The sequence below is a fragment of the Vitis riparia genome, chromosome 7 (assembly GCF_004353265.1).
Source record: "Vitis riparia cultivar Riparia Gloire de Montpellier isolate 1030 chromosome 7, EGFV_Vit.rip_1.0, whole genome shotgun sequence".
Classification (NCBI taxonomy): Eukaryota; Viridiplantae; Streptophyta; class Magnoliopsida; order Vitales; family Vitaceae; genus Vitis; species Vitis riparia.
Genome location: NC_048437.1, coordinates 4,741,270 through 4,767,964, shown reverse-complemented (window position 1 = coordinate 4,767,964; position 26,695 = coordinate 4,741,270). Strand labels below are relative to the sequence as shown.

The 26,695-nt window shown below is 36.3% G+C and overlaps 6 protein-coding genes across 6 annotated transcripts; 5 read left to right on the top strand and 1 right to left on the bottom strand.

The window, feature by feature from the left end:
• The first annotated feature begins 128 nt into the window (after window positions 1-128).
• Window positions 129-2,325, top strand: LOC117917770 (cytochrome P450 81Q32-like). The gene is made up of 2 exons (XM_034834156.1): window positions 129-1,255; window positions 1,508-2,325. Exons 1-2 carry the CDS (start codon window positions 356-358, stop codon window positions 2,132-2,134), a joined length of 1,527 nt encoding a protein of 508 aa, XP_034690047.1. The 5' UTR covers window positions 129-355; the 3' UTR covers window positions 2,135-2,325.
• Window positions 2,326-2,446: 121 nt separating this feature from the next.
• Window positions 2,447-5,843, top strand: LOC117917769 (probable receptor-like protein kinase At5g24010). The gene is made up of 2 exons (XM_034834155.1): window positions 2,447-2,952; window positions 3,096-5,843. The coding sequence occupies exon 2, from the start codon at window positions 3,118-3,120 to the stop codon at window positions 5,608-5,610; it is 2,493 nt and encodes an 830-aa protein (XP_034690046.1). The 5' UTR covers window positions 2,447-2,952; window positions 3,096-3,117; the 3' UTR covers window positions 5,611-5,843.
• Window positions 5,844-11,635: 5,792 nt separating this feature from the next.
• LOC117918400 (probable receptor-like protein kinase At5g24010) lies at window positions 11,636-14,632 on the top strand. The gene has a single exon (XM_034835030.1). The coding sequence runs from the start codon at window positions 11,702-11,704 to the stop codon at window positions 14,225-14,227; it is 2,526 nt and encodes an 841-aa protein (XP_034690921.1). The 5' UTR covers window positions 11,636-11,701; the 3' UTR covers window positions 14,228-14,632.
• Window positions 14,633-15,447: 815 nt separating this feature from the next.
• On the top strand, window positions 15,448-18,304 carry LOC117918399 (probable receptor-like protein kinase At5g24010). Its single transcript, XM_034835029.1, has one exon. The coding sequence runs from the start codon at window positions 15,468-15,470 to the stop codon at window positions 18,189-18,191; it is 2,724 nt and encodes a 907-aa protein (XP_034690920.1). The 5' UTR covers window positions 15,448-15,467; the 3' UTR covers window positions 18,192-18,304.
• A 1,273-nt stretch (window positions 18,305-19,577) lies between these two features.
• Window positions 19,578-20,614, bottom strand: LOC117918402. The gene is made up of 4 exons (XM_034835033.1): window positions 20,277-20,614; window positions 20,091-20,189; window positions 19,849-20,001; window positions 19,578-19,759 (listed from the first exon to the last, which is right to left on the bottom strand). Exons 1-4 carry the CDS (start codon window positions 20,520-20,522, stop codon window positions 19,715-19,717), a joined length of 543 nt encoding a protein of 180 aa, XP_034690924.1. The 5' UTR covers window positions 20,523-20,614; the 3' UTR covers window positions 19,578-19,714.
• Window positions 20,615-24,464: 3,850 nt separating this feature from the next.
• Window positions 24,465-26,330, top strand: LOC117917253 (probable receptor-like protein kinase At5g24010). The gene has a single exon (XM_034833463.1). It carries the CDS (start codon window positions 24,465-24,467, stop codon window positions 26,328-26,330), a length of 1,866 nt encoding a protein of 621 aa, XP_034689354.1.
• The last annotated feature ends 365 nt before the right edge of the window (window positions 26,331-26,695 follow it).

Genomic DNA, 26,695 nt, shown 5'->3' with positions numbered 1-26,695 from the left:
AATGGTTGGCAATTGAAACCATTACATCATGTGAATTTTCAAAAATAAAAACGTGTCCCAAAGGTCCCCACACAAAGGAAGACAAGTTCCAAGTCACCACGCATTAAAGTCCTTCCAATCAGCAAGGCATTCTGTATCCAGACACTTCTTCCATCAGCAACCTTCAAATTTAAAATAATACAAGTTTTGTCGTGAACACCCTGATTTGAGGGATTGGATCTAGTCCAAGCCATCTTTGAGGAGAAAAGGACATTGAAATTAGCAAGGTGAGCTGCAACACCAGTACACAACATGGTCTGCAAGGTATTCTGATCTCATAAACAGATCAAGAAGCCCATTCCAATCCAATCAAAGCATGGAAGCTAGATGGCTATACTCATCCCTGTCTTTTCTGTTCTTTGCGCTTGCTGTCAAATTTTTGTTACAGAGAAATAAAGGAAAACGCCTAAATCTTCCACCAAGCCCCCCTGGTTTTCCTATTATCGGTCATCTCCATCTCCTCAAAGGGCCGCTCCATCGGACTTTACATCGTCTTTCAGAGCGACATGGTCCCATCGTCTCTCTCAGATTTGGATCAAGGCCCGTGATTGTGGTGTCCTCGCCGTCAGCTGTAGAAGAATGCTTCACCAAGAACGATGTCATCTTTGCGAACCGCCCCAAGTTTGTGATGGGCAAGTATATTGGGTATGACTATACTGTTGTATCACTAGCACCATATGGTGATCACTGGCGCAACCTCCGCCGCCTTAGCACTGTTGAAATTTTCGCTTCGAATCGCCTCAACTTGTTTTTGGGCATTAGAAGAGATGAAATCAAGCAATTACTGCTCAGGCTATCTAGAAATTCAGTTGAAATTTTTGCTAAGGTAGAGTTGAAGTCCATGTTTTCAGAGCTACTGCTTAATATTACAATGAGAATGGTGGCGGGGAAGCGGTTTTATGGTGACAACATGAAGGATGTTGAGGAGGCAAGGGAGTTCAGGGAGATCAGCAAAGAGATACTTGAATTTGCTGGGACATCAAACCCTGGAGACTTCTTCCCAATCTTACAGTGGATTGATTATCAGGGTTATAATAAGAGGGCTCTGAGGCTTGGGAAAAAGATGGATGTGTTCTTGCAAGGTCTGCTCGATGAGTGTCGGAGTAATAAGAGGAGCGATTTGGAGAATAGAAATACTATGATTGATCATCTGCTTTCCTTACAAGAATCAGAGCCAGAATATTACACTGATGAAATTATCAAGGGGCTTATAGTGGTAAGTGAAATTTCTCCCATTCTCTAGTCTGGGCACAAGTTGTTCTTCCCTGTTGAACTCCCAAATATATGTTTTAGGGCATATGATAAGATACGATAGAGAATGAGTGACTCAACCCAATTGTTGCTAATTTCAAATTGGGTAAGAACCAATGTAATTTCAAAACATTTTAAGCCCCTGATTCTCATGAGTACCATCTTCTTGAGAGGTTCAAGCTATTGACAGGATCTAATCAATGTTGAATTTATGCAGGCAATGCAAGTAGGGGGAGCTGACACAACAGCAGTGACAATAGAATGGGCCATGTCTCTTCTGCTCAACCATCCAGAGGTGTTGAAGAAAGCGAGAGATGAGTTGGACACTCACATTGGGCATGATTGCTTGATTGACGAAACCGATCTTCCCAAATTGCAGTACCTTCAAAGTATCATTTCTGAGTCCCTACGCCTGTTCCCGTCAACCCCGCTTCTAGTACCACATTTGTCAACAGAAGATTGCAAACTCGGAGGATTTGATGTACCAGGAGGCACTATGTTATTAGTTAATGCATGGACCCTTCACAGAGACCCTCAGCTGTGGAATGACCCAACAAGTTTTAAGCCTGAGAGGTTTGAAACAGGGGAAAGTGAGACATACAAGCTGCTGCCTTTTGGAGTGGGAAGGAGGGCATGCCCCGGGATTGGCCTAGCCAATCGCGTGATGGGTTTGACTCTAGGCTCACTGATTCAGTGTTTCGATTGGAAGAGAGTAGACGAGAAGGAAATTGACATGGCCGAGGGACAAGGGCTCACCATGCCCAAGGTGGAGCCTCTAGAGGCCATGTGTAAAACAAGACAAGTCATGAACAATGTTTCATCCAAAATTCTGAACAGTGTCTGAGCAAGTTTTGATGCCTATTGTAAACATAATTGGCGTTACAGTTAGTGGACATAGGTATATTGTGTAAGTGTTTCTGGTTCTCTTGATGTTGCTGTGGCAGCGATGCCTGCCTTGATCTGTAATGGAACGTTCAAAATCGATACCATGTACTTCATATATTGAAGTAATTTTAATATATTCCAGGTGTGGGATTCTCCAAAGTTTGCAAACCCACAAAACAGAGTACTGTCATTTGCTATATGGGCCTTGTTGTGGTGAAGGAGCAGCAGAGCTATTGAGATTCTTCAGATACTGCAATGCAGGCTGTTCCTTACTTCCAGTCAGCAGTGGGGAATCGTACTCATCTGCTGAAATCGACTGTTGCTAGAAAAGTTTTACTTATATAGCAGTTTTAGGTGTTGGATCTTAACTCAAGTCGTCGTCTTTCCTGGAAAAAGAAGTGTCAAAAGTCAATCATTTACTTTTGCATGTCTTTCACCTATTGTGGATTTCTGATGTGTGTTTTTTATGATAAGAATTAACTGAGCCATTTGGTTTAATTATGAAGATGAAATGAAGTTATTGAGCTTAAAAAGATTTAAATCCTACTCAGTATCTGGGCATGAATTCAGGCTTGAAACCCCTGCATCACCCCCAATTATTCGTCTATTCTTTTTCCATATTCGGCTCACACTTTTTTAAAGGGCAACCTTTTTCACTGGCTTATCAGAAAGCAGAAACTATACCTAAAAAGCTTCACAGGATGATTCTTTCTAGATGCCAAAATACTGCCCTGGCAATATCAAATGGCTGTATTCTCATTCCAACAGAAACCATATGTATGTATACGTATAAAATTCAACACCAAGTCAAAAGTCTTTCTTTAATCTTCTTAATAATTTGATTAATTTTCATCTGCATGATTGCCTTCACTTTACTTTCATCCTCGTGTTCTGATAAACTTTGCTCTTGCTGAGAACAGCTAAGATTCTCAATTGGTCTCCATGGAGAAGCTTGGCCACCAACACCTTCTTTTCACTCTCCTCCTCGTCTACTCCTCATCTAATCTGCACCTTGCTTCAGGATACACTCTTCCAACTCAATACTTCATCAACTGTGGGTCAAGCTCTAACGCCACAGTCAACCGCCGGAACTTTGTCGGAGATGTGAATTCCGGCTCATCCTATTTCTCCGTAAGACCAAGCGATGATTTGAAGGATGGCAACCCAGAAAACGGTACATCTCCTCTCTACCAAACAGCTAGAATTTTCAGAAATGAATCTTGGTATGAGTTTCGAATCACTGAAAATGGCACCTACGTGGTACGCTTTCATTTCTACCCTTTCTTGACGCCAACAAATCTTACTGATGCTCTCTTCAATGTTTCGGTCACTGGGTATTCATTGCTGTCCAATTTCAGAGTCCAGAACAGAAGCAACTCTCCTGTAATTAAGGAATTTGCAATTCCCATTGATGTGGGAAACTTCACCATCCGCTTCACTCCTCAAAAATCATCTTTTGCATTTGTAAACGCGGTAGAAGCGTTTCTTGCCCCTGAAAAGTTCGTTTCAAATGGATCGCGTTACATTACTCCTGCCGGAAGTGAAGCTAACTACAGTGGTTTTGAATCTCGGGCTTTACATATAATCCATAGGATAAACGTTGGAGGCCCGACAATCCCACCAAATAATGATACACTCTGGAGAAGTTGGACACCCGACGATGATTATCTACTTCTCCCAGGTTCTGCCAAAAATAGTGAGGCCTCCAATAATACGCTCAACTACGATCCTTCGGAAGCTACTAACTATTCCGCCCCGGTTGATGTCTACAAGACTGCCAAAGAACTTAATAGAAGTTACAGCAACTCATCATTCAATGTAACCTGGGGTTTCAGGGTGAATAAGAATTCTACCTACTTCGTGAGGGTGCATTTCTGTGACATAATTAGCCAAGATGAAGATGGTATTGTGTTCAATTTCTCCATTTATAGTCGGTTCATTGAACTTATATATTCATATGGCCCCACCACCAAGATCGGAACTCCATTTTACAAGGATTATGTGGTTGATTCCGATGATTCAAGTCTTATGAATATCAGTATAGGCTCTCGATCTGATTCACCAAACAAGACTGCCTATCTGAATGGGCTCGAGATTATGGAGCTTATAACCAGGGAATCTGGCTCATTGCCTGCGCCAAGCAAGCCGAAGAAAAACCTTATATTCGTTATAGTAGGTCCTGTTGTTGGCGTACTGGCTTGTCTCCTTATCCTGCTGGGGGTAATCTTGAAATGCAGGAAAGCAAACTCTGATGAAAGTGGAGAGTTTGGAGGAAGATACTTCAGTTGGATAACTGATAGGTCTTCCGATAACTCCGTTGTTTCCAGTTTAAACCTGGGGTTAAAAATACCCCTTTCTGAAATCCGTCATGCAACTCATCGCTTTGACAAAAAATTGATGCTCGGTGAGGGTGGGTTCGGGAAAGTTTATAGAGGAACTCTTCGGGATGGGAAGAAAGTGGCTGTCAAACGAAGTCAACCAGGGCAAGGCCAGGGCTTGTACGAATTCCAAACTGAAATCATTGTCTTAACCAAAATTCGCCACCGCCACCTCGTGTCCTTGATTGGATATTGTGATGAGAGGCGTGAGATGATACTGGTTTACGAATTCATGGAAAATGGGACTTTACAAGACCTCCTATACGATTCCAATGAGGACTGCTCAACGTCATCTCCCCGATCAGAACTGTCTTGGGAGCAAAGGCTTGAGATTTGCATTGCTTCAGCTATGGGTCTTGATTACCTTCACCGTGGCGCCAGAATCATTCACCGCGATGTTAAGTCAACGAATATCTTGCTTGATGAGAATTATGTGGCTAAAGTTGCGGATTTCGGTCTTTCAAAATCAGGCGATGCAGATCAAACCCACGTCAGTACTGACGTCAAAGGCAGCTTTGGTTACCTTGATCCTGAATATTTCAGATGCATGCAGTTAACAGATAAATCGGATGTATACTCCTTTGGAGTAGTTCTCCTGGAAGTGCTCTGCTCTAGGCCAGCTATTAAAAGGTCAGTTCCCAGGGAGGAAATGAATTTAGCTGAATGGGCGATTTCATGGCAAAAGAAAGGGGAGCTTGAAAAAATTGTGGATCCTTTTCTCGTGGGTAAAATCAATCCTAACTCATTGCGTAAATTCGGAGAAACGGCAGAGAAGTGTTTGAGAGACTCTGGTGCTGATAGGCCTACCATGCGTGAGGTGGTATGGGATTTGCGATATGCACTTGATCTGCAACAAGCTAGGATTCCGAGAGAAGGATATGGCGACAGTATCACCGATGATTCTTTCGACTACTTGCCACTGTCTGGTGTTCCGTACGTGCCTTCTCCTAGCTTTCTTTTAATTGAGGAAGATGAAGTCCCCATAGAAGGTGATGATGGTTCAGAAGCAACTGCTAGTGAAGTGTTCTCCCAACTGGGGATCAGTGGTGCCAGATAATCTCATCTCGACTGGTATGATGGTTTGAGGTTTAGTTGTGTGGCTTTACTTTCTTCAGCTTCTATCTACTGTGAACTTTACTTTGTTGATCGATTTTCTTTTGTTAACTTTAATGTGTTTGCTTCAGCAAAAAGACTGAGGAACAGTTGTATAATGCCCATCTGCAGAATCATTGTAGCATCTGTAAAACGATCTCTCTATTCATGAACTATTAATTTTCTTTAGTGCTTTAATGATTAATTAGGCTATATCAAACATTGAACGGTTACCAAAACAGCGCCCAAAATTCTCCTTGGAAAGACTTATCGGGCGCCTATCTTCTCTTGCAGCCAAAACCCATTTCGCCGATCATAAAATGAATGTAAGGCTCAAGTCATTTTACTTTTTTTTTCTCTTTACACCTGCCAAGTTGTAGATCAATGCATTGCCACTTTACACTTGATGGATCATCAAATAAAGATATTTCTTTTGTGGATAATAATCAGCACTAAAGACCAAGGAAAAAGTAAGTTTTATATCCCACATTATTGCTCTACTTTTCAGGAAAAGTAATATGTGATTCATTTGATTGATTTGATATAAGGGTTGGTATGTGATTGATTTGATGTAAGAGTTGGTATTTGATTGATTTGATGTAAGAATTGGTAATAAAAAATCAACAGTCTTTATACTACTTCCGTTTCGAGTTTTGGTTTTGTTGAAATTATAATCTGAAATCAATTTTAAATATTTTTAGAAATTTAAGAATTATTATTTATTTAAGTTTCTTATGTTAAATAAGAATTTTGATTTAATTGGAATTAGAGTTATAGTACAAATATGATTAATTTATTATAAATAAATTTATTATTATGTTTAATTAAAGAATGAAATAAATTATTATTTTAGTAAAAATATTATTAATTTCCAATCACTTGTGTTATAACAAATGGTATCTATCAGAGTTAGAAGATCGGGAGTTAAAATATTAAGGAATGTATAAAATCATAAGAAAATTATAATTTTTTTCGTGAAATTATAACCACAACTAATAATTCAATTTATCCTTAACTTCCAAAATTCATATAAAAATTTTGAGAATTGGTATATTAATTCAAAAGCAAGTCTTGTTTAGATCTCAAGATTTATGAGATGTAGTGAATAATGGTTACAATGAAATGCCAAATTCAAAAGAATTCAAGATATTATAAGCAACAGATATGCTAATGTCATGGTGATATAAGTTAGGAAAAAAATAAAAATATTATCATATTTAATATTTTTAAAATAAAAATACATTATTATGGACTCATTTTTCACATGAGTTCCTAAGCGGGAGTCATTTATATCAAGGAAAAAATAATTTTTTAAAACTTGAGTCAAAACTTATTTTTGTTTGGAAAAAATATATTTGCAAAATATCAAGTCCAAATATGATATTCAAGTTATTTATTGAGAAAGTATCAAAATCATAACACTCATCTAAATTTTATAAAATCTATACCATACAAGCAAAGAGAATTATGATAATTAATTAATTAATTATAAATATATAAAAATAATAATGTAAATATATAAAACAAGACATGATGGCAAAAATAGATTATAAAAATATACGAAATAAATATAACACTCGTCCAAATATGCATTTTCTTGATGTTATTTCAATTCTTTCAACTTAAAAAGCAAAAATTGCTTCTTGAAATGGAAGACACTAGCGGTTGTTCTTCTCTTGTGCTCCATTGTCTTACCAAATTGAGAGTGTTTGGTTGTCGAGAAAATCTCATTTTCTTCCTATTTTTCAAGCTATTTTCAATGGATTTTCTTGAGAAAAAATGGATTGATTCCTTCATTCATTTATCTCTCAATTTTTAATCTATTTGAGTTTAGGTGAAAACTTATTTTCTTTTTAATTAAACTTTAAGAAGAGATCGAGATTAAGTTTGATTTGAATGACAAGCATGTTCTAAAAGATAAAGGTATGCAATTGAAGTAAAAAGGTGCTAGTCAAGTAATCCGTGAAGGATTAAAAAACTTTAGTTAAATAAATCCTTGTATACATAGTTTGTTTTTCATTGTAAAATTTTTTATCTATTATAAGTTCATAATTTTTTATCTTTTCGAAAGCTTTTCACATAAATTCTGGCATCATCGTCTCTTTTTCTCTTATTCTACTCCTTGATTTATTTTCACTTTTAATTTACATTTATTACTTGAACATATAGGTTAAATGGAAGAACAATGAATTAAAATAGGTGTGATCTTCATTTGGATATCTTGAACATATTTTTTTTTCTATTTATTTTGATATAGATATTCAATAGAAAATGAAAATTGTGTTAGTGAAAAATTGTTCTTATTTTCGTACTTGTATGTCTCTTTTACTCTTTGTTGGAAAGTATTTAAATAAAAAAAATTATAAAAAAATCTAAAATTAGATAATAAGTACTGGGGATCCTTTTGTATTTGTTTAAAACCAATGCTATCAATAACATTTTGTCACATATAAAAAAATAAAAAATAAAAATCGCTCATGCATGCTAAAAATATTACTTGACAATTATTCTTGAGCTCGATCTATTCCTACCATTTCTTTTTTTTCTTTCTTTTTTTCTTTTTTTTGATAAATTACTTTTTCCAGAAAAATTGAGGTTGTCAAAATATATAGGTCTCCACTGGAAGGACACGCAGGAGATAGGATTTTCGCTTCCAAGTTCTCCAATACAAAGCAGGCACGTTGCTAAGTTGTAGATCAATGCATTGCCACTTCACACGCAATGGATCATCAAATCAAAATACTTCTTTATTCAAAAGAAAAAGTTAAAAGTGGGCTTACCTTCCACATTTATTATTCTTCTTTTGTTGATAATAATCAGCACAAAAATTTTCAACTTGGACCTTTCTTTATTCAAAAGAAAAAGATGAAGGAAAAAAGAGAGTTGTGTCATTGCTTTGGTGTGAGAGTTGGTGATAAATCATTGACAAGTCTTTTAGATGACTTGGGTTTCTAGTCTTGGTCTCCGCCTTGTTTATGATGGTGGAGCCTTTACAAAGGAGCAGAAAAAATATTTCAATTTCCTATGTCTTATAAAATTCTATATATACTACATAAATGAAGTCGATTCTGACCATTAATTAACCACGAGATAAAAACATATTACAAGAATATGCAAAATAAATTATAAGAGAATTATAAAAACTATTTTATTAAACTGATTAAAAAATTGATTATTTAAAAAATTACAACATATTTTCAAAAAAATTTAAAAGAGTTAATTTACATTAAAAAAATAAAATAAAATTCAAATAAATGATTTTAACTTATTTATTTATAAAAATAATTAATGTTTCAACTTATTTACAACAAATGATTTAATTAATTTTTATTTACATTTAATTTTATTAAAAAAAATGAATTTTATGTATTTTTATTAAAAGAAATGATTGAATATGACTTTATTTACAAATAAATATTTCACTTTGATTTTATTTACAAAAAAAAAAATGGTTTTTATTTGCTTTTGTTAAAAAAGAATGATTTTTACAAGTTTATTTATAAAAGTGTTCCAAACCAAAATTTACTTGTAAGAAAATAATTTTTACAGAATTATTTAAAATGAAAATTAAAAGAAAATAATGTAAATAATAAAATAGTATTACAAAGATATTTTTACTTTTAAATGTGATAGAATTTACAAAATAAATAAATCTTTTATTTAATATTAATATAAAAAAATTTATATCATAAACCTCTAAATAATAAAATATAATTTTTAAATTTAAACCTTAATTTATCAAATGTATTATTATAATTGTTAGAAAAATTAGGCTAATCCAACCTATGGTAATCACCCTAGAAGGGAGGGGGGTGAATAAGGTGATGGTCTCTTTTTGCAAATTTAAATTATGTGAATGTAAGAGACAATTATATGCAAGTATATAATAAGCAATATAAATACAATTGTTTATAAATTAAAAGAGTAGGGAAGAGAGAATGCAAACACAAGATTTTATAGTGGTTCGGCGCAACCCAACCTACATCCACTCTCCTCTAGCTTCAATCCCAAGCTTGAGGTTCCATTAATTCAAGGCTTTCAAACCAAACCTTCAAGCAATACAATTGGATTATGGTTCCAATTCACCCTATTGGACTTTTGGCTCCAAGCACCCTTTACACTTCCTAATAGATATCCCACTCTTGAACAATCCCTCAAGTGATACCCCACACTTGAGAAACTTCCTCTCAAAGATTTACAAATAAATGATCTCACAAAATCTTAATATAAAAACTTTAAACTCAAATGATACAAGAAAACTAGGATTGAATGGTGCACTAAAAATATGCAAGTTTTGGAACAATGTGCACTCAAAAACACTCTTTCAAAGCTCAAATATATTCAAGAAAGGTTTGAGAAGGTTAAGCTTTCAAAACAATAAAAATTGAAGCCTTTTTATAGAAGAGAAAAGTCAAACTAACTGTTTGGGGGTTCGACCGGTCGAGCTAGAGGTCGATCGGTTGACTAGCCGTTAGCATTTAATGCTTGGCAGGTGACCATTGGGCCTCAACCGGATCTCAATCGGGAAGAGAATCACCTCAACCAGGAAGAGAAGGTCATTGGGAGAGAGAGAAACTTTTTAGCATCCCTTAATCGGTCCTTGACCAGACGAGCACAACCGGTTGAACTGGTTAAGCCATTTTTTGGCTCAACAACCAACTTTTTCAACTTAAAACCTTTTAAAACAAGTTTGAAAGACATTTAACACAAGGTTTTAGTTGAAAAACATAAAATCATCCAATTCTTAATATTTAAAACAAGATAACTCTTGAATGATTTTGGTGTATAAGTAAATAATGTAATATATGAAAATCCTAGTGCACCAACAACTTTACAAAGAGATCTTATGAAACTTAGGTCTTGAAAAACACTTCTCTTTAAGGTGGTCTTCTTCTTCATAATTTCTCATTAGTTTGATTTGTCTTTGTAATTGTCACTTTGGAAATCGTCTTGTCTAATCACACTTAAAATATAATCATTAGTTCTAAACCTTGTTTTGTTATCATCAAAATCAAGATTAACCAAACCTTGGTTTCACAATAATTAATATTTAAAATCATCAATCATATTATTTTTGGAATAACATTTTCATATTTGTCCATTACATATTTTTGTTTTTATTTAATTTGTTATATTAACTATATATTATATATTATCATTTTAAGTTTAATATGACAAAAAAATAATTAAAATCAATAAATATGGAGAAATTAGAGAGTAATAAAAAATTAAAATTAAAGAAGTTTTATGAGAAAATATATGAGCATATTAAAAAGAATATAAAGGAAAAAGAGAAAAATAGTAAGAAAAACTATAATAAGTGACAATAGATTATGGTGGAAGGAGAGGAAATGAAAAAAATTTTAAAAAAATAAGTGGTAAGTGAGATATATTGATGTGAAAGAAATAATAAAAAAATAACACATATACTTGTCAACAGATAATATTAAATTGATATGTACTTTGTCTTTTATTTTTAAGGGTAACTGTGAAATGAATTTGAAAGTACTATTGAAGTACACAAATAAACAATATTTTTTCTCATTTTACACTAAAATTAAAAAGTAAAAAGCAAATTTCCGAAATGTTGTATTTTTTTTAGTTGATGTATGGTTGCATGATTTTCCTAGTTTATTTGGTTGTTCAGGCCCTTTTGTTCTATCTATTTGTGTGTTTTTCAATGCGTGATATTTATACTGTACGGAGATTTTGAATTGTAAGTGCACATAGCCACTTTGCATTCGTGTTTCTGTTTCTCTTAATGTTGCCGAAGCACTGAAGCTTGCCTTAATGAAAATTAACAGCATATATGGAGTAATTATAGCATGTCCTGGCACAGGGTCCTCCAAAGTTTGCATGGCCCAACAACAAAGGATTTTCAATAGCTATATGGGCTTGTTTTGGTGAAGGAGCAGCAAAGGTGTATAGTTTTCAACCCCAAATCAAAAAGTCTTTCTTTTCATATTATTTTTAATCTGCATGATTGCCCTCACTTTACTTTCATCCTCAGATGCTGATAAACTTTGCTATCCCGCTGTGAACAGCTGCAATTCTCAATGGTTTCCATGGAGAAGCTTCACCGCCAAGACGTTCTTTTCACTCTCCTCCTCCTCATCTACTCCTCATCTAATCTGCTCCTCGCTTCAGGCTACACTCTTCCAAATAAGTACTTCATCAACTGTGGTTCCAGCTCTAACGCCACAGTGGACCGCCGGAACTTTGTCGGAGATGTGAACTCCAGCTCATCCTATTTCTCCGTGAGACCAAGCGATGATTTGAAGGATGGCAACCCAGAAACCGGTACATCTTCTCTCTACCGAACAGCTAGAATTTTCAGAAAAGAATCTTCGTATGAGTTCCGAATCACTGAAAATGGCACCTACCTGGTACGTTTTCATTTCTACCCTTTCTTGACGCCAACAAATCTTACTGCTGCTCTCTTCAATGTTCGGGTCACTGGGTATTCATTGCTGTCCAATTTCAGAGTCCAGAACAGAAGTAACTCTCCTGTAATTAAGGAATTTGCAATTCCCATAGAGGTGGGAAACTTCACCATCTACTTCACCCCTGAAAAATCATCTTTGGCATTTGTAAACGCGGTAGAAGCGTTTCTTGCCCCTGAAAAGTTCGTTTCAAATGAATCGAGTCACATTACTCCTGCGGGAAGTGACGGTAATTACAGAGGTCTGGAATCTCAGGCTTTACAAATAATCCATAGGATAAACGTTGGAGGCCCGAAAATCCCACCAAATAATGATACACTGTGGAGAAGTTGGACACCCGACGATGATTATCTACTTCTCCCAGGTTCTGCCAAAAATAGTGAGGCCTTCAATAATACGCCCAAGTACGATCCTTCGGAAGCTACTAACTATTCCGCCCCGGTTGATGTCTACAAGACTGCCAAAGAACTTGATAGAAGTTATAGCAGCTCATCAAGTTTCTTCAATGTAACCTGGGCTTTTAGGGTGAATAAGAATTCTACCTACTTCGTGAGGGTGCATTTCTGTGACATAATTAGCCAAGATGAAGACGGTATTGTGTTCAATTTCTCCATTTATAGTCGGTTCATTGAACTTGTATATTCATATGGCCCCACCACCAATATCGGAACTCCATTTTACAAGGATTATGTGGTTGATTCCGATGATTCAAGTCTTATGAATATCAGTATAGGCCCTCGATCTGAGTCACCAAACAAGACAGCCTTTCTGAATGGGCTCGAGATTATGGAGCTTATAACCAAGGAATCTGGTTCATTGCCTGCGCCAAGCAAGCCAAAGAAAACCGTTGTCTTTGTCATGGCAGGTTGTGTTGTTGGAGTGGCTTTTCTCCTTATCCTGCTGGGGGTGATCTTGAAATGCAGGAAAGCAAACTCTGTTGAAAGTGGAGAGTGGTCTATGCTTCTTTATGGAGGGAGATACTTCAGTTGGATAACTGGAACTGGAAGAGCTGTCGAAACCTCCTCTGTTTCCAGCTTAAACCTGGGGTTAAAAATACCCTTTTCTGAAATCCTGCATGCAACTCATCGCTTTGACAAAAAATCAATGATTGGTAAGGGTGGGTTCGGGAAAGTTTATAGAGGAACACTTCGGGATGGGAAGAAAGTGGCTGTCAAACGAAGTCAACCAGGGCGAGGCCAGGGCTTGTACGAATTTCAAACTGAAATCATAGTCTTAAACAAAATTCGCCACCGCCACCTTGTTTCCTTGATTGGATATTGTGATGAGATGCATGAGATGATACTGGTTTATGAATTCATGGAAAACGGGACTCTAAGAGACCGTCTATACAATTGGAATAAGGATTGCACCGTATCAACTCCCCGTTCACAACTGTCTTGGGAGCAAAGGCTTGAGATTTGCATTGGTTCGGCATGGGGTCTTGATTATCTTCACAGTGATTCCGGGATCATTCACCGTGATGTTAAGTCTACAAATATCTTGCTTGATGAGAATTATGTGGCTAAAGTTGCTGATTTCGGTCTTTCAAAATCCAGCGGTACAGATCAAACTCATGTCAGTACGGATGTGAAAGGCAGTCCTGGTTACCTTGATCCTGAATATTTCAGATGCATGCAGTTAACAGATAAATCGGATGTATACTCCTTCGGAGTAGTTCTCCTGGAAGTGCTTTGCGCTAGGCCAGCTATTAAAAGCTCAGTTCCCAGTGAGGAAACGAATTTGGCTGAATGGGCGATGTCATGGCAAAAGAAAGGAGAGCTTGAAAAAATTGTGGATCCTTTTCTCGTGGGTAAAATCAATCCTAACTCATTGCGTAAGTTTGGTGAAACGGCAGAGAAGTGTTTGAAAGACTCTGGTGCCGAAAGGCCTACCATGCGCGATGTCTTATGGGACTTGAAATATGCACTTGATCTGCAACAAGCTACAACGCTGGAAGAAGGATATGCGGACAGCACAACAGATGCTTTTTCGGAGATGCCACTGCTTGGTGTTCAGTCCTTGCCTTCTTCTAGCTTTCCTCTAATGGAGAAAGATGATGTAGCCAGGGAAAATGATGATGGTTCAGACCCAACTCCTAGTGACGTGTTTTCCCAATTGAGGATTATTGGTGCCAGATAATGTCAACTGGTGCGAGGTCTGGTTGTGTGCCTTCACCTTCCTGATCGAGTGCTTTTGTTGCTTTTGAAATATGTGGGACTTGAAATATATATGTACTTGATCTGCAGCGTGCTACAATGCCGAGAGAAGGATATGCGGACAGCATAACAGATGCTTCTTTCGAGTACTTGCCACTGTTTGGTGTTCTGTACTTGGCTTCTCCCAGTCCTAGCTTTCTTCTAATTGAGGAAGAGGAAGCCTCCATAGAAGGTGATAATGGTTCAGAACCAACTGCTAAGTGAAGTATCCTCCCAATTGAGGATTGGTGGTGCCAGATAATCTTATTAACTCGTCTGATATATACTTGTGTGGCTTCACTTCTTTGGCTTCTATCTAATACTAAATTTATGGTCCTGATTCATTGTTCCCATCAGCCTCACTTCTAGCACCGCATTCGTCATCAGATGATTGCAAAATTAGGAGATTTGCTGCACCATGTGGCACAATATTACTAATCAATGCATGGGCTATATCTTTTCAGTCCAAGAAGTATAAAACTGCGGGGAGTGAGACATACAAGCTTGTGCCTTTTGGAGTGGAAAGAAGGGCATGCCCTGGGGCTGGCCTAGCCAAACAGGTGATGGGTTTGGCTCTGGAATCAATGATTCAGAGTTTTGAAGAGAATAGACGAGCACGAAATTGCCATGGTCGTGGGACAAGGGCTCACAATGCCCAATGTGGAGCCTCCGGATGTTATGTTAAAGTAAGGGACATTATGAACACTGTTCTATCCGAGGCTTTGAACGGTATCTGAGCAACTTTGGTGGCTATCGTACAAATATTTTTTGGTACCATAAATGCACATAGGTATACATTGTTTTATTGTTTCTGTTCTCTTGGTATTGATGAAGCAGGGAAGGTTGCCTTGATCATTCATGGAACTTTCAAAATTCTTCATATAATGGAGTGATTCTAACATATTCTTGGTATGGTGTGCCCGGAAAACAGAGTACTGCCTTCTGCTATATTGGTTTGTTCTGGTGAGGGGGCAGCAGAGGCATTGAGATTCTTCAGATGTTCATGAAGGAGATGAGCAACCAGATACCAAGTATTTGAACCAAATTTAGCAGTGATTTACATGGGCGAAGGGCAGGAAGTTTGATGAGATGTGGATAACCAGGGGGGATTAATAATATCAAGTACCTGTATTTTCATATGTATACAAGCCGACTGCAAGTCAAAGTCTTGCTTTTTTGTTTGTATGTATGCATGTGACTTTTCGTTTCTTGAAAAAAAAAAAAAAAAAAACAGGAATCTACATGATTGCCTCTCAATTTATTTTCATTCTTGGATGCTGATAAACTTTGCTCCTGCTGGGAAGAGTCGGCAGTGGTTAATGATGTCCATGGATAAGCTTCACCACCACAAAGTTATTTTTACTCTCCTCCTCCTCATCCACTCATCAGATTACGCTCTTACAGACATGTATCTCATCAACTGTGGTTCAATCTCTGATACTGCAATCAGCAATCAGTACTTCGTGGGAGATGTGGACTCCGGCTCATCCGACTTTTCGGTAGGAGAAAGCAGTCGGGTCGTTGATGACAACCCAACACCAGGGACACCTTTTCTCTATCGAACAGCCAGAATTTTCAGAAAACAATCTTCGTACAGGTTCCAAATCACCCAAAATGGCACCTACGTGGTACGCTTTCACTTCTACCCTTTCTCTACTCCAACAAATCTTGCCGACGCTCTCTTCAATGTTTCCGCTAATGGGTTTTCATTGCTGTCCAATTTCAGTGTCCAGAACACTAGTAACCCTCCTGTAATTAAGGAATTCGCAATCCCCATAGAGGTGGGAGAATTCATGATCTACTTCACACCTCAAAAATCATTTTTTGCTTTTGTAAACGCCATAGAAGCCTTTATTGCTCCGGAACGTTTCATTTCAGATGGAGTTAGTCACGTTACTCCCGTAGGGCTTAAAGGCACTTACAATGGTTTGTTATCTCGGGCTTTTCATATAATCCATAGGATTAACGTTGGAGGCTTCACAATCACACCAAGTAATGATCTACTGTGGAGAAGTTGGACACCAGATGATGACTATCTATTTCTCCCAAATTCTGCAAATAACATCGAGTTCTACGGTGAGCTTAATTCCACGGCAGCTGCTGCAAAGTTGGCCCCAGATAATGTCTACAAGACTGCCAAAGAATTGAACATAAATCATAGCAGGTCATCAAATTTTTTCAATATGACGTGGGGTTTCGATGTGAATAAGAATTCTACCTACTTCGTGAGGGTGCATTTCTGTGACATAATTAGCCAAGATGTTGATGGTATTGTGTTCAATTTTTCCATCTACAATCAGTTCATTGATAAGATCTATCCATATAACATTACTCACCATCCAGCAACTCCCTTTCACCGTGATTATGTGGTTGATTCTGATGATTCTGGATATGTGAATATCAGTGTAGGCCCTCGTAGTAAATCACTGAACCAAACTGCTTTTCTGAATGGACTTGAGATCATGGAGAAGATCGAGCGATCTGGTGCATACCCTGTGCCTAGCAATCCGAATAAGACTCTTGAGTCTCCGCCCAACAATCCGAATAAGACTCTTGAGTCTGCGCCCAGCAATCCGAATAAGACCCTTAAGCCTGCGCCAAGCAAGCCAAAGAAGAACTTCATGTTTGCAATAGCTGGTTCTGTTGTTGGAGTGGCTTTTGTCCTTATGCTGATCGGAGTGTTCATGAAATGCAGGAAAGCAAACCCTGTTGAGACCGGGGGTTGGTCTGTGCTTCTTTATGGAGGGAGATCTTTTTGGAAGACAAATGGTAGAACTGCCGACAACTCCTCTGTTTCTAGTTTAAACCTCGGCTTAAAACTACCCTTTTCTGAAATACTGCATGCCACTAATAACTTCAACCCAAAAGTGATCGTCGGGGAGGGTGGGTTCGGGAAAGTTTATAGAGGAACTCTTCGAGATGGTAAGAAAGTGGCTGTCAAACGAAGTCAACCAGGGCAACGCCAGGGCTTTGCTGAATTTCAAGCTGAAATCAAGGTCTTATCCAAAATTCGCCACCGCCATCTGGTTTCCTTGATTGGATACTGTGATGAGAGGCATGAGATGATACTGGTTTATGAATTCATGGAAAACGGGACTCTGAGAGACCAGCTGTACAATTGGAATGAGGACTGCACCATATCAACTCCCCGATCACAACTGTCTTGGGAGCAAAGGCTTGAGATTTGCATTGGTTCAGCATGCGGTATTGATTACCTTCACACTGGTTCTGATGGGGGAATCATTCACCGGGATGTTAAATCAACAAACATTTTGCTTGATGAGAATTATGCGGCCAAGGTTTCTGATTTTGGTCTTTCAAAATCAGGCACTTCGGATAAATCTCATATCAGTACAAATGTAAAAGGCAGTTTTGGTTACCTTGATCCAGAATATTTCAGATGCTTGCATTTAACGGATAAATCAGATGTATACTCTTTTGGAGTGGTTCTTCTGGAAGTGCTTTGTGCTAGGCCGGCTATTAAAAGATCAGCTCCCAGTGGGGAAATGAATTTAGCTGAATGGGCCATGTCATGGCAAAAGAAAGGACAGCTCGAAAATATTGTTGATCCTTTTCTCCTGGGTAAAGTTAATCCTAACTCATTGCGAAAATTCGGAGAAACGGCAGAGAAGTGTTTGAAAGACTCGGGTGCTGATAGGCCTAATATGTCCAATGTCCTATGGGACTTGAAATATGCTCTTCAGCTCCAACGAGTTACAAGGCAGAGAGAAGGATATGGGGACAGCATAATAGATGCTTCATTGGAGTTCCCACTGCCAATTGTTCAGTACTCGCCTTCTCCCAGCTTTCTGATTAAGGAATATGATATCCCCACGGAAAGTGGTGATGGTTCAGCGCCAACTGCTAGTCAAGTGTTCTCCCAACTGAGAATTGGTGACGCCAGATGATCTCAACTGGTATGAGGTCTAGTTGTGTGGCTTTAGGCGCTTTACTTTCTTTAGCTTCTCTCTGCTGTTGAATTTACTTTCCTGATTAAGTTGTCTTTGTTTCTTCTAATCCATTTGCTGCAAAAAGTATTTAGGAATAGTTGAATTCTGCATAGATAACTAAACTCTGAACTCGAGATAGAAATAAAACGTGATATACCCGGAATACACACTATAAAAATGCTCACCTGAAGAAGCATAGTAGCATCTGTAAAAGGATCTATTCATGAACCGTCAGTTTTCTTCTGTACATTGTAGATATATCAGCCAACAAAACATTGAACTGTCACCAAAACAACTTCCAACATTCTTCCTGGAAAGACTAATCCTCTTTCTCCTCTATGGAGTTAAAACCCCTTTTGTGTCACTGCCATTTCCTCTTCAACGGCCAACAAATGAATATACAAGGAAAATGTATACATGTCATTTCATTTTCTGCTTTGCCCTGTCTGCATAAAGACCCATGGTGGCCTTCCTGCATTAGATAACAATGTGGCATCCTTGGTTTGTCCCATTTGATCTTAAAGTTACAGTACTTTCAGAAAACATTTTTAGCATTAAAAACTCTTTCAAGAAACATTTGTCTTAAAAACGTTTAGAGACAACACTTCAATGAAAAACATTTCAAATAGATACATTATCAAATACACTCTAATAAAAATAAAAATGCATTTGATAATATTTCTACTCAAAACACTTTGAAAGTATTTTTTAACTAATTTTTCAACTTTTGAAAAGTACTTCTCAAATTTACGAACTATTGATTTTTCCTCAAAAACAATTTTTATGCTGAAAATAGTTTTTAAAAGCACTCTGAGCCAAGTCGAATCTTATTCAGTTAGAGGAAGGTCTCAACCATTTTTTTTATTTTGGTTCCCTTAGAAGGAAAGAAAATTAGAACTGAGGTTTTCGCCTCCATGTTCTTTAGCAATAAGCAGACAATTTATACTCCACTCTGTGTCAGCATATTTAATCTACAGTAGTTTCAATTGAACAGAAATAAGCTCTGAATTTAGTTTTGGAAGTGGAAATTCATGTTTAAAGATTAGGTATTTGCTTTTAGGTTAGATACGTCTTCAAAAAAGAATGCCGAAGATTCAAGCCACAAGAGACAAAAGGATGAAATGCCTAGATTCTGTTTTGTTAGAGAGAAAGATCTCAAAAAAGACAACCCTTTATTTAGACGCTGTAACAACTGCTTGTTGGCTATCTACTTCTTTAGGGAATGTGAAGAAACGGAAAATAAATCAACACCTATCACCAGCTCATCTTGCATTATTATTTCTTTGAACAACTAATATAGAATATTTTGTAGGTGGAACAGTGGAAATGGATAAGAACAAGTGGTAGTCAGTCAATAATGGAGAGTTTTTTTATTCATAAACCCTTTCAGACTTGCAAGCAAACCAAAGCAATCCTTATCTAGAAGAAAATTTTATTTAAATTAAAGGAAACCCAGTTGATACAACTTTTCCTCTCACCGTCTAACAACTCTCGCTCCGACTGGGTTTTGAGGAGACATAGCCCACCTGACAGACAGTAATATGCAACCCATCAAGGGCCTAATAGCATTAAACCATTACAAAAAATTCTTGTTACCAATACTTCAATTTAGTACCTCATCTTCTTCGAGGCTTGGAATCCAGTCGTTTGTTGCAGGGTTGCTTTTGAAGCCCCTCAGCATCATTTCTCTGTTCTCCCTCCTTTGCAACTGGAGTCCGTACCCATCTTCAACTCCTCTCCTCTCCACCTTTATAAACCCAGTTCCAGTCTAATCATTGCAAATAAAAATCAAATCATTTCATGAAAAAATTGCAAGGGAAAAAGAGGAAAGGGGAACAGAGAAGAATGGGGTTGAACCGTGTGATGCTGTTTGTCAATAGAACCCAACTCCTTGTAGTAGTGCGTCTCCACAAATTCCTCTTGCAACATACCACTCCCATCTGTTGATATCATGGCCTGAGAGTTTGACAAAAGTCAGAACCAAAAATCAACAAAACAAGGCTGGATTGATAATAGAGTTGTAAGACTGAGGAGTTTACGGACATGGGACTCAGACTGAGATTGAGATTGAAGGGTTCGGAACTTGTGAAGCTCCGGGATGGTTCCGTTGGCGGCGTGGGAAGGAGAACTTAGCGGGGAGTCGGATTCGCTTCTGCTGGGCTTGGCGGGTCGCTTCGGGGTTATGGAATCGAAGTGAGCTCTGATCTGAGCGGTGATCCTCTGCTGTTGGTCTGCCTCCAAAACCTCGTCGCTCCGGCCTGGCTTGGTCACCGTCCATTGACCCACCATGATCGATGTTGGATGTTGATAGGATAGCGTGGTTGGTAGCTCTGTTTTGGGCTTAATGGGCGGTGAGAGGCAATGAACCTATTATATAAAGAGGAGGAGAGGGCAGAGAGAAGCGTGAGCTTTACCACAAAATGAAAACTGGGGGCGACGCTTGTATTCGGTTAGTTGGATGGTACGTTGGTGCGCTGTGGGGTTGCACTTTTATTTTGAACTGGCTTTCCATGGGCACGACGGTCTAACTTTGGCACCAACCCCGGCCCGGTCCTCAACAAATTTGGGCTCAAAGTACAACTGGACCCCAATCTAATCCGGATTTTTCTCAATAGTACGGTAATTTAAAAAAGTTATGCTTAAATTACTGTAGTAGAAGAAGTTATTACAAATATACGGTAGTTTTTGCCACCTAGGAAAGAGGATTTGCCACTTAGGAGAGAGGAGAGAGGAGAGAGGTTCAGCGGATATTTTTTTTTTAAAACCAAAATCATCTTTAAGGGAAATCGTCTTTTCAAAAGACGAGTTCCATGAAAAAAAATAGTATTTAAAAAAATTCCCGAATACAAATTCCATGAAAAAATATATATATAAAAAAAAAAGAAAATTCCTCAAGGTATATATTTAAAAAAAATTCCTTAAAAAAAAAAAAAAATTCCACAAGGGAAATTCAAGAGACGAGTTTCCCATGGGAAATTTTTTTTTTTTTTAATTTATTTTTTTTTAAATTCCCAAATTAAAAAAAAAAACAATTCCACAAGGAGAACTCGTCTCTTCAAGAGACGAGTTCCATGGAAATTTTTTTAAAAAAAAAAAAATTCCTAAATTAAAAAAAAAAAAAAAAAAAAAAAAACAATTCCACAAGGGAACTCGTCTCTTCAAGAGACAGTTTCCATGAAAAAAAAAAAAAATTTTTTTTTTTTTTTAAAAAAAAAAATATTAAAAAAAAAAAAAAAAAAAAAAAAAAAAAAAAAAAACAATTCCACAAGGGGAACTCGTCTCTTCAAGAGACGAGTTCCTCATGGGAATTTTTTTTTTTTTATTTTAAAAAATTCTAATTATAAAAAAATATAAAATCCCAAGGTATAAATTCTTAAAAAAAAAAATTCCTAAATTAAAAAAAAAAAAAAAAAAAAAAAAAAAAAAATTCACAAGGGGAACTCGTCTCTTAGAGACGAGTTCCCATGGGAAATTTTTTTTTTTTTAAATATTTTTTTTAAAATTAAAATAAAAAAAAAAAAAAAAAAATCCACAAGGGAATCGTCTCTCAAGACGAGTCAATGGAATTTTTTTTTTTAAATATTTAAAAAAATTCCTAAATTAAAAAAAAAAGAAAAGAAAAAGAAAAAAAAACAATTCCACAAGGGGAACTCGTCTCTTCAAGAGACGAGTTTCCCATGGGAATTTTTTTTTTTAAAATATTTTAAAAATAATAATTCCCAAATTAAAAAAAAAAAAAACAAACAAACAAAGAATTCCATAAGGGGAACTCGTCTCTTCAAGAGACGAGTTTCCCATGGGAAATTTTTTTTTTTTTTAAAAAAACTATTTTTCTAAAAAAAAAATTCCCAAATTAAAAAAAAAAAAAAAAAAAAAAAAAAAAAAAAAAACAATTCCACAAGGGGAACTCGTCTCTTGAAGAGACAAGTTCCCCATGGGAATTTTTTTTTTTTTTTTAAATATTTTTTTTTAAAAATTCCTAAATTATAAAATAAAATAAAAAAATCCCACAAGGGGAACTCCTCTCTTCAAGAGACGAGTTCCCCATGGGAAATTTTTTTTTTTTTTAAATATTTTTCTAACAAAAATTCCTAAATTAAAAAAAAAAAAAAAAAAAAAAAAAAAAAAAAAAAAACAAACAATTCCACAAGGGGAACTCGTCTCTTCAAGAGACGAGTTTCCCATGGGAATTTTTTTTTTTTAAATATTTAAAAAAAAAATAATTCCCAAATTAAAAAAAAAAAAAAACAAACAAACAATTCCATAAGGGGAACTCGTCTCTTCAAGAGACGAAGAGACGAGTTTCCTATGGGAAATTTTTTTTTTTTAAATATTTTTTTAAAAAAATTCCTAAATTAAAAAAATAAAATAAAATAAAATAAAATTCCACAAGGGGAACTCGTATCTTGAAGAGACGAGTTCCCTTGAAGATTTTTTTTTTTTTTTTAATTTGGGTATTTTTTTAAAAAAAATTAAAAAAAAAAATTTCCCAGAACTCCTTAGTTCCCTTGTGGAATTTTTTTTTTTTTTTTAATTTGGGAATTTTTTTATAAAAAACAAAATTTTTTAAATTTTTTTTTTTCCCATGGGAACTCAAGAGACGAGTTCCCTTGAAGAATTGTTTTTTTTTTATTTTTTATTTTTTTATTTTTATTTTTTTTAATTTGGGTATTTTAAAAAAAAAAAAAAATTTTTCCATGAGAACTTGTCTCTTGAAGAGACGAATTCCCTTGTGGAATTGTTTTTTTTTTTTTTTTTTTTTTTTTTTTTTATTTTATTTGGGAATTTTTTTATAAAAAAAATAAAAAAAAATTTTCCCATGGGAACTCGTCTCTTCACTTGTGGAATTGGTTTTTTTTTTTTTTTTTTTTTTAATAATTTGGGAACTTTTTTATAAAAAAAAATATTTATATAAAAAAAAAAAAAATTTCCTATGGGAACTCGTCTCTTCAAGAGACGAGTTCCCTTGTGGAATTGTTTTTTTTTTTAATTTGGGAATTTTTTTTAAAAAAAATATTTTTTTTTTCCATGGGAACTCGTCTCTTCAACAGACGAGTTCCCTCGAGGAATTGTTTTTTTTTTTTTTTTAAATAATAATTTGGGAATTTTTTTAAAAAAAAATATTTTTTTTTCAAGGAACTCGTCTCTTCAAAAGACGAGTTCCCTTGTAAATGGGGAATTTTTTTAAATACTAATTTTTTTTCATGGAACTCGTCTTTTGAAAAGACGATTTCCCTTAAAGATGATTTTGGTTTAAAAAAAAAATTATCCGCTGAACCTCTCTCCTCTCTCCTCTTTCCTAATTGGCAAATCCTCTTTCCTAGGTGGCAGAAACTACCGTATATTTGTAATAACTTCTTCTACTATAGTAATTTAAGCATAACTTTTTTAAATTACCGTACTATTGAGAAAAATCCTATCTAATCCGGATGCAATCCACAAAATCCCCTTTGAAACGTTCTTCAAACTTTTGTTATCAGAATTTGAATCTCTTTAAGAGGAATACCATGTGTAAGATACTGGTACTAAGTCAAAATAAAATAAGTGATCTAATATATTATTTATCTTTTTTTTATATATTTTTTGCCTAAAATATGTTAATATTAAGTTACAAAATAGGATTTATATTTCCACATAATATAATTTTTTTATCATTTATATTACTTATTTTATAAAAATAAAACATTTTGATTAAAAAATTAGATTTGTGGGTAAAAAGAAAAAAGAAAAAAATATTGATAATATATATGAAAAATAACATAATATAAAAAATGTATTTATAAATTATTTATATTTTAATATTACTATTTAATAAAAATCAATTTTCATCTACGTTATGGGAAAACAATTTTAGAAAACGAATAATATTGAAGTTGTAATTATAAAGAATTGTTATATAGAATGTGATATAAAAATTTTTAAAATGTCTTTGAAAGAGATAACTTTCCATGTGAAAACCTAATTACATTTTGTACGTATGGAAAGTAAATTGTTTTTTCAAAAGATAATTTTAATATAAATTCAATTTTTAATTCCAATATATAATTTATCTGCGCTGTTTTGAGTATGGTTTTAATTTTCAATCCATTCAATCCACACACCCAAGTCAAAGTCTTGCTTTTGCTTTCCAAGAGTTTGGCTGTTTGTCTGTTTGCCTCTCATTTGATTTCATTTTTCCGATGCTGATAAGTTTGCTCCCACCGATACCAGTGGCGATTCCAATTGACTCCCATGGAGAAGCTTCAACTCCACAGGTTTCTTTTTCCACTCCTCGTCTACTTCTCTTCTCACCTGCTCCTCTCATCAGCTTACACTCTTCCTCATGAGTACTTCATCAACTGTGGTTCAAGCTCTAACACCACTGTCAATGGTCGGATCTTCGTCGGAGATGTGAACTCCGGCTCCTCATTCTCCGTTGGAAGAAGCAGTCCGGTAAAGGATGACAACCTATCAACAGCTGCTTATCCCCTCTATCAAACAGCTAGAATTTTCAAACAAGAATCATTTTATGAGTTCCAAACCACCGTGAGCGGCACCTACCTCATTCGCTTCCATTTCTACCCTTTCTCCTCTCTCATAAACCTTGCCGATGCTCTATTCGATGTTTCGGCTTCTGGGTTTTCATTGCTGTCCAATTTCCGCGTTGCAAACAGTAGCAACTCTCATGTGATGAAGGAATTCGCAGTTCCCGTCCAGGTGGAAAATTTCAGAATCGACTTCACACCTCAAGAATCATCTTTCGGATTTGTAAATGCCATAGAAGTCTTTCCTGCCCCTAACGGTTTCTTCCCAGATCGAGTTATTGGCGCTAACCCCGCAGGACATAGCGGTACTTACAAAGGTGTGTTATCTCAGGTTTTGTACACAATCCATAGGATCAACGTTGGAGGTCTCACCATCACTCCTGACAATGATACTCTCTGGAGAAGTTGGATACTGGATGATGCTTATCTATATTTCTCAGATGCTGCCAAAAACAGTGAATTTTACAGTGATAAGCTTAAGTACCAAGTTGGTGGAGCTACCACATATTCTGCCCCAGATCATGTCTACAGGACGGCCAAAGAACTGAATACAATTGATAGCATCTCATCAAATTTCTTCAACGTGACTTGCAATTTCATTGTGAATAAGAATTCTCTCTACTTTGTCAGGGTGCATTTTTGTGATATAATCAGTCGGTCCCCTAATGCTTTGGTATTTAATTTCTATATCTATAGCAAGTACGGTGAGGAGATCAATCCATATAACATTACTGGCCGGGCAGCGCCCTTCTACTATGATTATATAGTTGATTCCCATGATTCAGGATATGTGAATATCAGCATAGGCCCTCGAGAGGAACCAAAAACTCGGACTGCCTTTCTGAATGGACTTGAGATTATGGAGTTGATTGAAGGATCTGGTTTAGTTCTTGTGTCAATCAGCAAGCCAAAGAAGAAATTTAGGTTTGTAATAGTTGGGTCAGTTGTTGGAGGAGTGGCTTTTGCCTTCATTCTCATGGGTGTGATCTTATGGAGTTTGAAACGCAGGAAATCAAAGCCTGTTAAAACCGTGGATTGGATTGGGCCTCTTCATGGAGGAAGATCCGTCAGTAGGACAACCAATAGAACTGCCAACACCTCCTCTGTTTCTAGTTTAAACCTCGGGTTGAAAATACCCCTCATCAACAACTCACTTCCAATGGAGGAGATCAATTTAGCTGAATGGGCCATGTCTTGGCAAAAGAAAGGACAGCTCGAAAAGATTGTTGATCCTTTTCTCGTGGGTAAGATCAATTCTAACTCATTGCGGAAGTTTGGAGAAACGGCAGAAAAGTGTTTGAAAGACTGCGGTGCCGATAGGCCTACCATGCGTGATCTCTTATGGGACTTGAAATATGCACTTGAGCTGCAACATGCTACAACGCTGGAAGAAGGATATATGAACAGCACTACAGATGCTTCTTCAGAGATGCCACTGCTAGGTTTTCAGTGCTTGCCTTCTTCTAGCTTTCCTCTAATGGAGAAAGATGATGCAGCCAGGGAAAACGATGATGGTTCAGACCCTACTGCTAGTGACGTGTTTTCTCAGTTGAGGATTACTGGTGCCAGATGATCTCAAGTCTCAACTGGTGCGAGGTCTAGTCGTGTGGCTTTACCTTCCTGATTGATTTGCTTTTGTTTCTTTGAAATCTGTTTGCTTAGGGTAAATCATAGGTAGATATATCAGCCAACAAAAGATTGAAATTAATGTTACTACAACATCAGTTAACATTCCTCTCGGAAATACACGACTCTCTTCTCTGGCAGTCAAGACTCAAGACCCATGAATGTGATGATGATGGGTGCTGTGTCCAAATCCAAAACCGGCCAGTAACTAAGCCCAATTCCACCCACGAAAATTTGAGTAAAAGTTCCCCGGCGTATTACATAATGTTGAGAAACATAACTCTCATTATTAAAGGGTCCTATTTAGACACC